Source organism: Culicoides brevitarsis, unplaced genomic scaffold (assembly GCF_036172545.1).
Source record: "Culicoides brevitarsis isolate CSIRO-B50_1 unplaced genomic scaffold, AGI_CSIRO_Cbre_v1 contig_18, whole genome shotgun sequence".
In the NCBI taxonomy this organism is placed as follows: domain Eukaryota; kingdom Metazoa; phylum Arthropoda; class Insecta; order Diptera; family Ceratopogonidae; genus Culicoides; species Culicoides brevitarsis.
In genome coordinates, this window is record NW_026973402.1 from 34,656 (window position 1) to 49,000 (window position 14,345).

At 30.3% G+C, this 14,345-nt stretch overlaps 2 protein-coding genes across 2 annotated transcripts; both read right to left on the reverse strand.

Moving 5' to 3' along the window:
- Positions 1–3,591: 3,591 nt before the first annotated feature.
- Positions 3,592–7,572, reverse strand: LOC134836378 (troponin C-like). The gene is made up of 4 exons (XM_063851603.1): positions 7,415–7,572; positions 4,684–4,994; positions 4,070–4,179; positions 3,592–4,009 (listed from the first exon to the last, which is right to left on the reverse strand). The coding sequence occupies exons 1-4, from the start codon at positions 7,415–7,417 to the stop codon at positions 3,981–3,983; spliced, it is 453 nt and encodes a 150-aa protein (XP_063707673.1). The 5' UTR covers positions 7,418–7,572; the 3' UTR covers positions 3,592–3,980.
- Positions 7,573–11,628: 4,056 nt separating this feature from the next.
- On the reverse strand, positions 11,629–14,106 carry LOC134836377 (transmembrane protein 209-like). Its single transcript, XM_063851602.1, has 3 exons — positions 13,911–14,106; positions 12,371–13,853; positions 11,629–11,891 (listed from the first exon to the last, which is right to left on the reverse strand). The coding sequence occupies exons 1-3, from the start codon at positions 13,919–13,921 to the stop codon at positions 11,754–11,756; spliced, it is 1,632 nt and encodes a 543-aa protein (XP_063707672.1). The 5' UTR covers positions 13,922–14,106; the 3' UTR covers positions 11,629–11,753.
- Positions 14,107–14,345: the final 239 nt, after the last annotated feature.

Below are 14,345 nucleotides of genomic sequence, written 5' to 3' on the forward strand. Positions count from 1 at the left end.
AAATTTTTAACTTAAAGAATAAAAGTTTAAAATATTTAAATTTTGGAGGAGCCTAAATTAAATTAAGATTTTAATCCTCAAAAAAAAAATAAAATAAAAATCTAATAAAATCTCTTTTCCAGAAAAATTAATGAATTTAAATATTTTTTTACCAATTTATTTCTATTTTTTTTTCTTAGGAAATCATTCAATTGAAAAAAAAGAAAAATGCAGAAAAATATGAAACGAAGCAAAATGAGCTGATGCAGCAATATTCAAAAATAAATGTGCAAAATTACAAGAATTTGCTTGAAATAAGTAAGAGAATCCATACTGTAAAAAATTCATCTTTCGCATCTAAAAAATTCCTCAAGATACCACAGTATTTTATTTTTTATTTTTAAGGATACCAAATACTTTTTATAGCGCCTTTTTAATGCACTTTTTAGAAATTCGTAACATCCTTATATCGGATCGAACAAATTTCTATGGAATGTAATGTCAACAATTGACGTGAAGTAACAAATTCCACAAGAGAGTTCAAAAATGCCAATAACTTGGAAAGACTTTCAAATACTTTAAGATCGATACCTGAACGAAATTCCCCGAAGATCCAGTTTATTAACCTTATCATGCATCTTAATCGACATTTATTATCGAAAAATGATCACAAATTGGTTAAATCCCCATTGAACTTCGCGATGACGGTGACAACATTACTCCCACTCACAAGATTCCATTTCATCGGCGTAATGTTGTCGCATATTAACACGGATTTTGTCACGTACTTTACAACTGCTTATCACTTAATGACGAAATAATTCATGTAGAAAATCGACAAACAACAACCTACCTTATCATCATCGTTATTGCATCCTTCGTTGTGGCCTTTTATCGTTCTTATGCGTTTTTCATGTATTTCAATTCAATTCCTTTGTGAATTTTATTATTTTTTTTTTTTTGCTCTATTATTAGCTTTTTCTTCTTCTTTACAATTCACACACACGTTCTTTTTGAGGCATTTCTGGAGAGGAACAAAAAATCTAATTTATTTCCGATATTTTGACGTTTAATTGGGAACGAAATTCAATTTGGGAAGCGGGTCGAAGAGCTCAAAGGTAAGCTAATGATTGAATTGCCCCCTGCATTCACTTGAATAATTTATTTGCATCTAGATAAGCTCTCTCTCATTTAACGCAGGAGCTCTTTTATTATTTCTCTGCACTAAAACGGTATTCAAATGCTTTTAAATTATGCACATTTAGCCAATGATGTGCATGAGCATTGAATTTTTTTCCCTTTTAAACTAGGTCAGTATGCGTGGTTTGACATTTACTTTACGGTTCACTTTTTTCCCTGGCTTTCGTCACTAGGTCACTATTTGTTTCTCATTTTTCACCGAGTTTGGAGACACAGTTATTGCTTATTTTGATCCTTTTCTGTGTGTTTGTGTGTGTGATTTATTATTATTTTACTGCCTTTTGTGTTTCTCCAACAACTTTTCGATATTCACGTCACACTTCAATTTTCCAAGTAATTTATTCGGAAATTGTTTATTTTTATCGTATTTAATATATTATTGAGACAACACTTTCCTTTGCCCTTTCTCCTTCACGTTGCCTTGTGTTTCGGGAAAATTCTCCGAAATTGTTTGTATTTTTTTCTTTCGTTTCTTAATGCATTTAGATTAGAAAATTTACTTCAGGCGAGCACCCACACTGTCGTCTTGATTTTCATTTTAAGCGAAACAGAATAAAAAATCAGTTTGCAGCAAAGGGAACACACACAACACAAGCACTCGTGTGAAGTCTAACTTAACAAAATGCTAATATTTTTTATTAAATATTTTTTCTTTCTTTTTTTTTGGTGTGTGTTCGAATGCGAGAGCTTGATGTTGATTAGAAAAGTTCCGAATTGAAGCATAAATTGTACTGAACTGAAATTATGTACTTTTCAATCTCGTTGCGAAAGGAAAAATTTTTTCGGCGTGTGTGTGTAGCGTTACGTGCACGATTAACGACGACACACATTTTATGCTTTTCGGAAAATTTCATCTCTCCCGCTCTCTCGTTCTCCGTGTACAGCATTGGAAATATACGAGTGTAGGCTATGGGTATAAATTATCCTGTTTGACGTCACTAACGGCATGTATCCTTATGCTTTTAATGTTTCGTCGTCGTTTTCGTATTTTCTGTGTGGTGGTACGGAGTTTCGTGTTTGTTATGGCGTAGTTGTGTTTAGATAAAGGAAAAAGCTCACGGAGAAGGAAAGTTTTGGTAGACTTTCTGTAAATACAGAAAAAATTTTGTTTTTTTTTAATTTTTGAGGAAAATAATAAAATTTCAGATTTTTTATATTTTTTATATGAGCTTTTAATTGAACTCTAGAATTTAATTTAAAATTTTTACAAAAAATTAAAAAAAAATCCATTTTAGAAAATATTTAAAAAAAAATATAAATTGCATTAATTCCGGCTAATCAAAAACTGGCATTCCGGTTGCAAAAAAAATAATAAATATTTATTTAAATAAAAAATTAAGAAAAGTCAAATGCGGTAAAAAAATGTTGTTTTTTTAATTTTGGAGGAAAATAAAAATATTTTTTAATTTTAATTAATTTCATGATTTTACACTTTAATTTTTATGGTAAAAAACCATTTTAAAAAATTTTATTTATTCAAAAATTCAAAAAAAAAAAATAAAATTAAATTTAAATAAAAAATTAAGAAAATCAAATAAAATAAAAATAAATATTTTTAAAATATCCTTTAATTTTTATGTAACAACCATTAAAAAAGATCAAAATAAAAAAATGAAATAATAACCCCTAAAATAAAATACCTATTTAAAATTCCAAAATTTGATGAGAATAAAATGAAGCCACAAAAAATCCCAACTTGAATTTTCCGACAATTTTCTTCTTTTCATGTCACGATGATGACTGCGGTGATGCTTATTTTACGTTATCTACGTCACATGCCAAACACGAACAAACTTTTTCGAAAAACAGGGATTCGGTATGAGAACTCTCGACTCGTTGCGCGTAACAGATACGACTAACGGTCGAACGGATTCCCAAGTGACTTCATCTTATCAATGAGTTAATGACCTCTGAACCTTCAAATATCGATAAAAGCCGATAAAATTATTTTTGGACAAAAAAATTTTTCAAAATTTTTTTTTGCTAAAAATCACCCTGAGAATAAAATTCATTAAAAATAAAAATATAAAAAAAAAATAATTTGAACATTCCAACAATCAGCAGTTCAAAACTACTCAAAGCAATAAAATGAGAGAGCAGACGAGAGTAAATGATAACATATCCTGCTGTTGCGTACAAAACTATATAAAGTTAACGAGAGCGAATCGCTTTCTCTTTCTCACGATTTTCGTCCTTTTTTGCATTGCGTTACCTTACCACTCAAACCGCCTGTCATGACAAAGGCCGAGTCGAGGAGCGAACTCACAGCAACAACAACAACAACGACGACGACGACGAAACCTTTGCCAACATATCAATTACGCCAACAATGACTACTTGTTCATACGTTCGCCTGGCATTTCACACAAATTTGCAAGAAACGGAAATAAAGGCACATTTCTTGGTGTTTAATATCTCATTATACAGCGTTTTTCACTCGCTTTTTTGCTTGTTTCCTTATTTATTTATAATAATTTGGTTTTTATTCACATAATAATACTATCAACTTTTTTGTTGCTTTCTTTATTATGATAATTCCAGGAAATCACGGGAAGTACAACAAATTTATTTTTTTTACAAACATCGTGTGTGTGAAATTTGTCGGTTGGTTTTGATTAAACGTGAGTGATGACGGAGAGTCTCTAACGTACAACTAGATAAATAACGGAAAAAACACAGAATATCAAAGGAAGGCACGTTGACGACGGTTGATTCAATTATGGGGATTTCTCAGAAAGGAGGTTTTTTTGACAGTGGTCGAGTTGTAGGAACGCGATTAGATGCTTAAATGATTTTTTGATTTAATCGCCAGTCATCATTTCCATGAATTCTGTGAAAAATTAATTTTTGTTAGAAGGAAAGACGAAGAAAAGTCTTGAGAATATCTCACCATCAAAGTCAACAGTTCCGGATCCGTCAGTGTCGATTTCAGCGATGATGCCATCCAAGTCGGAGCTAGACAGTTTGTCATCGAGGGCAGCTAAGATTTCTTTTAAGGTACTGAAAAAAATAGAAAATATGAATTTTTTAATGATAATTAATTAAAAAATGATCAATTATTAATTTTAAACAAATTTTAAATAATTTGATTATTTTTTAATTATTGCAAAGAAATTTTTAAAAATCTTTCAAAAAAATATTAATTTTTTAAGAAAATTATGATTTTAAAAATTTTTTCACATCAAAAACCACTTTAAAAATGTAAATAGGTATTTGTCGATTTTTTACATATATCATTATCTTGAGAAATAAATTTGAATCCAAAAAAAGTCACTTTTTTCATTTTTTTTTAAAGAAAATTATTTTTTTGTACGTTAGACATTAATTTCATTCACTAAGAATTAATTTTTTAAATTTTCAAAATTTTTCATTTATATTTCCACTCCACAAATTATTTTTTTCGAGCTATTTTAACACAATTGAATCCACCTTTAAGCATATTTTTTTTAAATATTTCAAAACTTTGAACATTTTATGGAAAATTTACATTTTTTTTTCACTTACCTCGTTGTAATGTAACCATTTCCTTCGCGATCGTATAACCGAAACGCCTCTTTCAACTCCTGTTGCATCGCTTCGTCATCTTCCTCTTCCAGGAACGTCGCCACAATATTACAAAACGCATCGAAATTCACTTTTCCCGTTGCATCTGGGTCATTTTCGTCAATTAGCGCTTGTAACTCTGCCTCATCGAACAACTGGCCCATTGTGTTCAGCAACGTCGAGATCTTAATCGTCTCAATATATCCGGATTTCGTGGTGTCGAACATCTGGAAAGCCTTTCGCAGAATGGGCATTTTTTCGTCATCGGCATCCTTTGTTTGGAAAGTGAATGGAAAGAGAGAAAACAAAAATAATGCGATTAAAAACCGAATAAAACGAATAAAAACGTGAATTTATTACAAAATCCATTTTCTTTTATGTCTTGTGGTTTGCGCGAACGAAAAAAATTTTTTTTTCAATCACCACTCAAGGCAAGGAGAGAGTTATTATTATTGCAAAGCTCGATTGAACACTAAAATTAAGCCGAAATTATTTTCTCTAAAATACAACGAAATTCCGATGCATGTCTGTCTATCTATCCATCTATATCACATAAATGCATAGAACCCTTCACATTGCAATTGATTATAGATTAATTTTAGACAGAAATTTTATAACATTTATTATTTACTCAAAAATGCAGCGCGCACACACACAACACTCGAGTTCACTACTCGACCACGATACCTTCTTCCTCTTCTTTTGGCTTTGTGGTTAGTCGAAAATTTTATTGGCTTTTAACATTATTTATAAATAAATATCTATCTAAAATCAATAATAATATCGACGGAGCATCGCGCGCGCGAACGAACGAACGAACGAGATGAAGACGTGAGGAAATATTTATGTTCAACGAAACAAACAAAAAAAAATGTGATTCCGAAAATATTTTATTTAGTGGGCAGTGAAAATAATTAATGAAAATGAATCAAGTGTAATTTTATTGTATGAAATATTTTCTTGGCAGAATTTGGCCAATTTGTTTTTTCGCATTCGACGGGTGTGTGAAAAAACGAGTGATAATTATAATAATTCATAAACTTTCCTTTGTTCCGTACTCAAGTGACTCAATTATTCAAATTATTTCGCTTTTATTATAGGCACGACTAATAATGGCCTTTCAGAATGTGCATAACAACGAATGAAAAGATAAATTGATTTATCAAATGCATTTGTTTTGTCTTTTGTACCTGAGGTAAAAAGATACAATTTCGTTTTGGCCGCAAACGGTGGATCAACGGATTTTGATGATTTAATTTTTGTTGTGCAATAAAATAAAATTTATGGGATTTTTAGAGCGATTTTATCGGAATATTTTTTTTACAAATATTTTATCTTGTTTTATCCTTAATCAGAACGTCAAACGTGGAAATTATTTATTTTTCTTCACAATCAATATTTTCAAGAGGGCAATCTCTTACGTGAAGAATTTTTTCATTTATTTAATGTTTTGTTATATTTATTCAGTGAAGATTCTTCAACTTCAAGCATTGATATTTTTTATAGAACGCACAATCATATTAAGAGGAAATGACTGTTTGAATAAAGTTTTGTAGATGACATATCGATTTGCTTCATTATTTAACTTTCATTGGAGGATTGTTGATCCTTTTTTATTTGATCTCAAAAATAAAATAAGAAAAAAAAATTTTACATGAATGAAAAAAAATTGTTTTGCTAAAAAAATAAGCTAAAATAATTTATTTTTTCTCTGAAGATAAATTTTTCAACAAACCGAAATATATTTTTTAATTTTTTTCAAGTTTTTCTTTACATAAAAAAAATATTTTTATTTACATAAAAAAATAACCTAAAATTAAATTTACTTTTTTTCAAATTATTTTAAATAGAGCCCAATAATTCAGGAAAAAGTCATTTTGCAAAATTTAGTTTCACTTTTTATTGCAGTCAAATCAAACTTTATTCTTCGGAAACTTTTTCATTTTTTTCAAATTCCTGTCATTAATATTCTTCCTTTGTAACAGGAGACGCCTGGTACATTTCTATTTTTTATTTCATTTTAACAACATTTTAACACATAAATCTAAACTCCTTTAACTACACCTGCAAAAGCAGATTCCATTCACATTTTATGAGTTATTTCTCGTCATAAAATATAGATCACACTCATAATTTCACGGGACATTTAAATTAATTACTTTTATAACACACATTAAAAAACAAACACGAAGTATACGATGTTATGTGACACTTTTCAAACGACAACGACGACGCGATTATTGGAAAAAGCATAATTTTATAAATAGCCCACACGAACATGACAAGCGATCGCCAAAAAAAGTAAAAAATAAAAAAATTAAGTGTCGGCAATAAATCAGCAATGATGGAAAACGAATGATATGAATATTTCGAAAAAAAATATTCTCGCTAAATCGAATTCCTTGACATGACACGAACTAAAAGTCATTTAAATATTCAATTGAAAATTTGTGATTTGATCTTTTGCATATAAATTACTTCGTCGTGTGAACGGAGGAAATCAAAAAAGAACGCAAGCAATTAAATAGATTAATTGAAATCTGATAGAGGGAAAATTACATTTTTTTGCACGAACTAAATGACATTTTTAAACAAAAAAAAAAACGAATGAGGTGATTAAAAAAATAATGAGATGATGTAATTAGGAAAAAAATCGATATTGAAGTTTATAAAAAAAAAAATTGGTCGTTACCATGATAAACTATTTGATTATTTTTTTGAGTATTAAATTACGGGTTTGTTCACAGAAAATTCAATTATTTTAGAGCGATTTTAATTATTATTTATTTTTATTTTATTTTTATGGAAATCAATGGAGGGACGTGCGTTAAATCGTTGATGGTGCGAAGTTAACTGATGGAACACCGCGGTAACACTGACAAAAATTCATTGTGGATTTAGGAAAATAGATTATTTTTGCACAAAAGTTTTTTGGATTTACGTGTGATGTTGTACGGGAGATGCGATGCGGAAGATGTTCGCACGGGAGAATAGACAGGTCGAGCACTTCTCAATAGATGACGACGATGAATGGGAAAACAAGGTAGGCAGTGTCGTTTAAAAGCTTTTCATGTCAAAAAAATAATTTAGTTTAAACTTTTTTGATCGGTGAATTAAAAAGATAAGATTTTAATCAATGATATGACATAGAGTATTACAGAAATTTAAATTAAAATGTGAAAATTTATCAATAATCTATGAAGTATTATTTAAATTTTAAAAAAATTAAACCATAAAATTACGACAAATTTTAAAAAATTCTTAGCTTTTAAAAAATAAAAATTCTAAATAAAAAATCTCGAAAAAAAACTTTAAAAACATTTCGTTCAATTAAAAAAAAACATTTTATAAAATTTTTAAAAAATTTAGATTTTAGGTCAAAAGTAGAAAAAATGCATTTTATAGTGATTGTTTTTTATTTAGCCAAAAAAAACTTTTTTAACTAAAAAATTAATTTTAAAAAATTCCTCATTTTATTTACTTTTCCCAAGAATTTCTCTTAAATTATTAGAATAATGAAACTTTTTTTAGTATTGCAAAATAAAAAAAAAATAAAAATACTTATTTCGTATTTTTTCTATTTTTTTAGTCCTCAGAACCTCAAAAGTCCACAAAAATACCTGCCTACTGAAAAGTTTCATGTACGCATCAAAAATTTGAAAATTGGCTCCCTACCTTTATTAAAAACTAATGGAAAAACGTAACAATATTATGTTATACACATTTTCGAAAAATGAGAAAAAAAACCGAAAACATATAATAGCAATTTACTCTGATCTATTTAGACGTCTTCACGAAAAATTTCTTGTTGTTTTTCATATTTTGTTCATGTATCGTGTACTGCCTTCAAAAGTGTATAAAGAACATAGTTATAGACAAATTGGAATTTGCTCTTGTTTGCTTTAATCATAATACGTCATTGCGGCATCCACGTAGGTATGCTCAAAATGTGCGTAATGACAGACTTTAATTTCGACGGAACTCGCGTGTGCATACCTGCCGAAAAAATAGGTAAACAGAGAAAAAAGTAAAACATGATTGAACATTTCCAGACATTCTTTTTGTTGATGCAAACCTGTGGAAATCTGCGATCTGCGTGAAGTCCCACGTTCGTCGTGTCAATCTTAATAACAAATTAACCAAAGATGTCATTGTTTGTGCCAAAATATCAGTTAAAAATTAGTTGTGTTTGGAATTCGCGACACGAGAGAGAAACATGAGAGAAGCTAATAAAAAGTAAATGATGATGACAATTAAGGTGACATACTCTATTAACATTTCGGGTCAATTTAATTTTGCTGCAAACGCAACATTAATAACACTTTGTAAACTTTTTTTTATGCCTCGCAACGGGATTTTCCGGTATTTTCTCGCAAAATCGTCGATCATCGAGATAAACATCGCGCGTTACGTAACCTTCGAATTCCAACGAGATCATAAGCGAGCAGACCGTGCTTGTGTGTGTCTTTAAACAAATAATTAATAATTATAATGGATGCAGTGCCAATAATAAATCATCAGTGACTTTTTCCTCCTCATCATCATCAGCATCACAAAGCATCATCATTATTATTTTATTTTATACTGAGTTAATCATAAATTTTGTATAGCAAGCAAAAGTTACGGTCTGTCAATTACAGATCAAATGATCCCAGTAATGAACATGAAAATGTTTGTTGTTTCTGTCAAATTTTTTTTGTCGATTTACGAAAATTAGGATGCTTGAAAATTTATGAATTATGATGTTTGAAGAGCATTTAACAAGATATTTTTTTGGGTTTGATGGAGAGATGTCCGTTGTTCATGACAATAAAATTGGGAAAAAGTAGGTAAATATATTTTTATTTTTTTTTTCATGTTCATTCCCGTTTTTTTTTTAATTTTTTGGCTTAATTCAATTAAAAAAAGTAAAAGTTTTAATAAAACAAATTTTTGACTAAAAGTATTTATTTTATAAAATGAAACAAATTTTTAAAAAAAGTGTTAGAAAATTTTATTGTGTTGTCACTATTAATTCAACCTAGACTTTAATTGAAAATAAAATTTTAACGTTTTAAAAATAAAAACATTTTATTTCTTGTTACTATATTTAAATGGTCAACTTAAACAAATTTATTTTGCAAAATTAGAAAATTTTTATTCTAAAAAACGTTTTTAAAAACATTTTAATAATTATTTAAACAAATTTATTTTGCTCTAAATTTAAATAATAATTATTTATTTTAAAATAAAAAAAAGAACACCCAATGTTCTTTGAACCAAAATTCACGTTTTTAATAAATAATAGCAAATTTTGGCGAAATTTTGAGTACGTACACGAAATGCGATAAAACGAAAGAAGTGAAAAAATTAAATTTTATCAAAAATTAAAGAAATATCAAATTAAACAAAAAATTAGAATGTAGTTTTAATTAAATAAAATTTATAAAAAGTTGTCCCTGGTAAAGCAAAATGTTCAATAAAAACCGAAATTTCTTATGAGATTCATTAAAGAATTTCAAAACATATAAATTTTTATTTAAAATTGTTAAGTTAACATTTTTTCAGATCTTACTAAATTTTTAACTTGGTACAGAACTCCAATTAAAAACTTTCTGAATGACTTAACTTTTCCATTCATACAAAATTGCCTTACACACGACAAAAATAATTAAATGACAATTTATTAATAACTTAATGATGTGCATTATTATTGCTTATTATAACCAGTTGATGCTAATAATATCTCGCTTTTAACGTGCAAACGGACCAAAATACACACTAATTTAAAATTAGAGAAGAATAACAAATTACGACAAGAAAACGTTGGTCGATGTACGCCAAAAAGTCAGCCAAAAATTATTAAACTGCTATTTTCAAACAATTATGTCAAAGAAAAAAAATTGTGTTCAAACGAAAATGCATACGGACGACGACAACGACAATGATGAGTGGAGGTGGAGAATATTGTATTAGCAAAAATATAGTGGTTTTCGACATGTCTGATGATATATTTACACGCATCTACTTCGGTCGCATGATCGACCACGAGAAGCAAAAAAAAATGTTGTTAGCAAAATTGTGTGACAAAATTTTTATTTCATTAATTTACTCTTAAGTGTGATAGAAATTTTGATTGGATGATAATGATTTGTGGGATGAGGCACGTGAAGTGTCATCGCCAAACACCACAAGCTGGAAGCAACTTTGGAATATGAGTGAAGGTCAAGCGAAAATTCTCTCCACACGACATCATGAGTAATGACTTCTCATCTACGACCATTTTTCTTTGCCCAAACACACCTCGAGAAATAGCCGACGAAGATGAAGAATTTTAATGCGATCACTTTTCAAACGAAAAATCGGCAAAAAAAACTATCTCAGGTATTTTATGTGTTTAAAAATGTGTATATCAATTTGTTTGACACCCGTAATTATTTATTTTCTCAATGTGGAATTTATTCGTTTAGCAAAATATGTGCGACAAATTTTCTTCGTTGACCGGTTGCGTGTCATGTCGTTCGTTAAACAGAAAATTTTTATAGATTCTTCACTTAATGATGACTTTTGAATGGATTTTTCTTTAAATAATTTATGGCACATTTGTTTGTTTTTATTCTTCGACATGACATAACAATGTAGCTTTTTACGAGTCATTTTTTATAAAACAAACAATAAATTTTTCAGAGATGAATATTTTCAAGCAAAGAGGTGATTTTATGAAATTTTTAACTAGGAAATCACACATTTGATGTTGAAATTGGACTATTAAATGTTGACAAGTGACGCCAAGCGCTGTGAAGTGATTTGGTGAAAAATTCCAAAAAATGAGGGTCAATGTTCGAGTCGCGTTAAGACCAGGCGTCTCCATGAAATGCACAAAAAAGCGTAATTTTCTTTAATATTTCATATAAATTTAATCTGTCTTTAATATTATCATCGCGTTTAACAGTATTTAGTACATATAATTTAAATTAAGTCGCGTTCGAGCATTAATATTAACATTTAATCGAAAAACAAGAGTTTGGGTTGTGACTCTTTGGTCCATTCAGTCAATTTGTGTCTTCTTCTACGCAGCACATGATGTTGATACCACGTCTGCCCAAGCTGACGCCCTCTAACAAGGAGTCGTTGCGGCTCTTCATGAACAATAGGAACTGGATGATGACGTAAAATAAGTTGTTGCGGTCCTGAAATGAAGATTTTGTGGGTAAATATAAGATTTTAATTTAATATTTTAAGTAATATTTTTCCTCCAATATTTTTTTAGTAATTTTTTTTTGTTTTGGTTTAAAAAATTGAAATTTAATTTTAAAAAAATCAGTTTTTTGGCCTTTTTTTAAATGTTTTTCAAGATTTTTTTTTTTAATTTTCAATTTTGTCATTTGAAAAAATTATTTATTATTTTAACATGGATTGTCTTCACTAAAAATATTTTTCACAAAATTTCTTCATTTTTTGAAATTAATTTAATTTAAATTACTAAAATACAACCAAAATATTTAGAAATTTTAGTAAAAGAAAAAAATTAACAAAACTTTACACTTTAGAAAACATAAAAAAATATTTCAAAACCTAGTTTTTTTTTTGCCTCACGAAAAAAATATGCCAAAAAGTTCGAAATAAATAAAATTGGAGCAACTTAAATAAATAAATAAAATAAACTTACATGAGCACAAGTATGAATGATATCGTCACTGATAAAATTAATTTTCGGCTTCATCGGATTCATGCAGAGAATTGCACACTTTGCTTTGTTCTTGACTTCACTCAGAATCTCCGTTTGCGATTTCTTGTTGCCATCCATTTCGATCACGTATTGACTGTAAAACGGGCGATCACGGTTCGGAAGTGGCATCAATTGACTGTCAAAGTACGTGCAAATCAAATGGAAAAGAATGGCGGTGTCTGTGGGCAAATGATCGTTCCACGAGGCACCTCCGTAAGGAGCCCCCGAGTTCCAACGGTAGTCTGAAATGCATTTGCCGTGTGCCAGATCACGAATTCGCTTGCACAGGTACTCTTGATTCGTGGACATTTCCAAGAAGGGAATGATCATCGGGAGTGTTGGCACGTAAAGTGCTACCAATTGGTGATTTTCTGCGGTTTTCTTCAAACGTTCCAATCCGACAGCTCCAACTTGGATGTCGGAGAACCCACGAGTCTTTAGTTTCTCATTTATGTAGTCGAATTCCTTTACGAGACGATGCAAAATTGTGTCGGCGATCCAGATACGCAGATTAGCGACATATGCAGAGAGCTTTTCCGACGGGATTTTCTTCAAAACTTCCGAATTGCCGTCTAAAATCTTGCCGAGACCGGTTTCGTCTTTCAGAGGATTTTGCTTGGAGGACGGAGATGAAGCGGAATTTGTGCTGGGAGACAGTTGGTATAACGAAGTCTTGAGCAAGGCACTCAAATCATCAAAACGACAATTATTCCAGAAGCTCGTGAAACTCTCGTTCGTTTGGGTCAAATTATTATCCGGTAAGATGTTGGCATTTTTGGCTTCCGCCTCATTCGTTTCCTTCAAATATTGCTTGATGCGCTTTGTGTCGGTGATAATTTCGGATTTGTTGTTGTAGTTACGATGCGCGATGCCCGACACATTATTTGGCATGCTTTGATTGAAACTCATGTCGGCGGAAACGTTCATCAAATTAAAGGACGGACTGTCGAACGATTGTGATGTCTTGTTGAATGCCCATGAAGCGGACGAGATGCCGGTATTTCCTTCATTGTACGATTGCCAGCTTAACGAAGAGACATTCATATTTGCAGCAGCAGCTTTATCCATTGTCGTATTCAGTTTTTGACTCTTAGCAGGCGAAACCACGAAACTTCCATCAACGTCATCCAATCGCAAAAGTTTGCGTTGTTCTTCAGTCACAACAAGCGGCGACACCAGAAATCGGTGATAGACATAACTCAAGATGTTGTACAGGAGACTAACACCTAAAATTCCAGCAGCGACGTATTCCACATAATACCAGTATGAGACCGAGTATGGACATTGCTGGGAGATGTCAAACCAGAGAATTGCGAGAAAAAGTGCATTTAACGCTCCGTAAGTCAAACAATTGCGTCTGTGTTTGTTTGTGACCTGAAGTTGCAGACTTTGGTTGAGCAAGGAACGGTTCGGTGATGTTAGGCTGTTAAAAATACAAGATTTAAACATGAAATTTAAACAAAAATAACAACTTTCTAACCTTTTATCCATGGTTGTGAAATTGCAAAGATCTGATTTTAGTACGAAAAACACTTAAAGTCCCAAAATTTTGAGATCTTTTGTCAGTTTTGAGGCTCGTCTATTTTCTTATCACGTATTTTTTGGCTTTCGATGCAATATAAAGGTCTTAAATTAAAGAAAATTGAGTTTCTGAATCGAGCAGTTTTTTGCCGGCACCGTTTTGACATTCAAGTGACGTTTACGGGCTGCCCAAAATTATCCATTGTTTACATCATAAATCAACATCTGCAAGAAATTCGTCGTTTTATTCGATTTTAAGGCGTAAATTTAAAGTAACTTGAATTTAAATATTAAAAACTTACATAAAATCATCCAAAAATCATTCCTTCGTCACCTGGACTTGGGTGACTTTCTCGAATTTTATCAACTATCCCGATATTAGTCACTCATCCTT

Bases quoted from the DNA above. Each gene is read 5' to 3' on its own strand.
- LOC134836377 (XM_063851602.1), bottom strand. The intron at 11,892-12,370 runs GTAAGTTTATTT...TCTTCATTTCAG, and splicing joins TCATTCATACTTGTGCTCAT to GACCGCAACAACTTATTTTA.
- LOC134836378 (XM_063851603.1), bottom strand. The intron at 4,180-4,683 runs GTAAGTGAAAAA...TATTTTTTTCAG, and splicing joins AATGGTTACATTACAACGAG to TACCTTAAAAGAAATCTTAG. The intron at 4,010-4,069 runs GTGAGATATTCT...AATTTTTCACAG, and splicing joins CGGAACTGTTGACTTTGATG to AATTCATGGAAATGATGACT.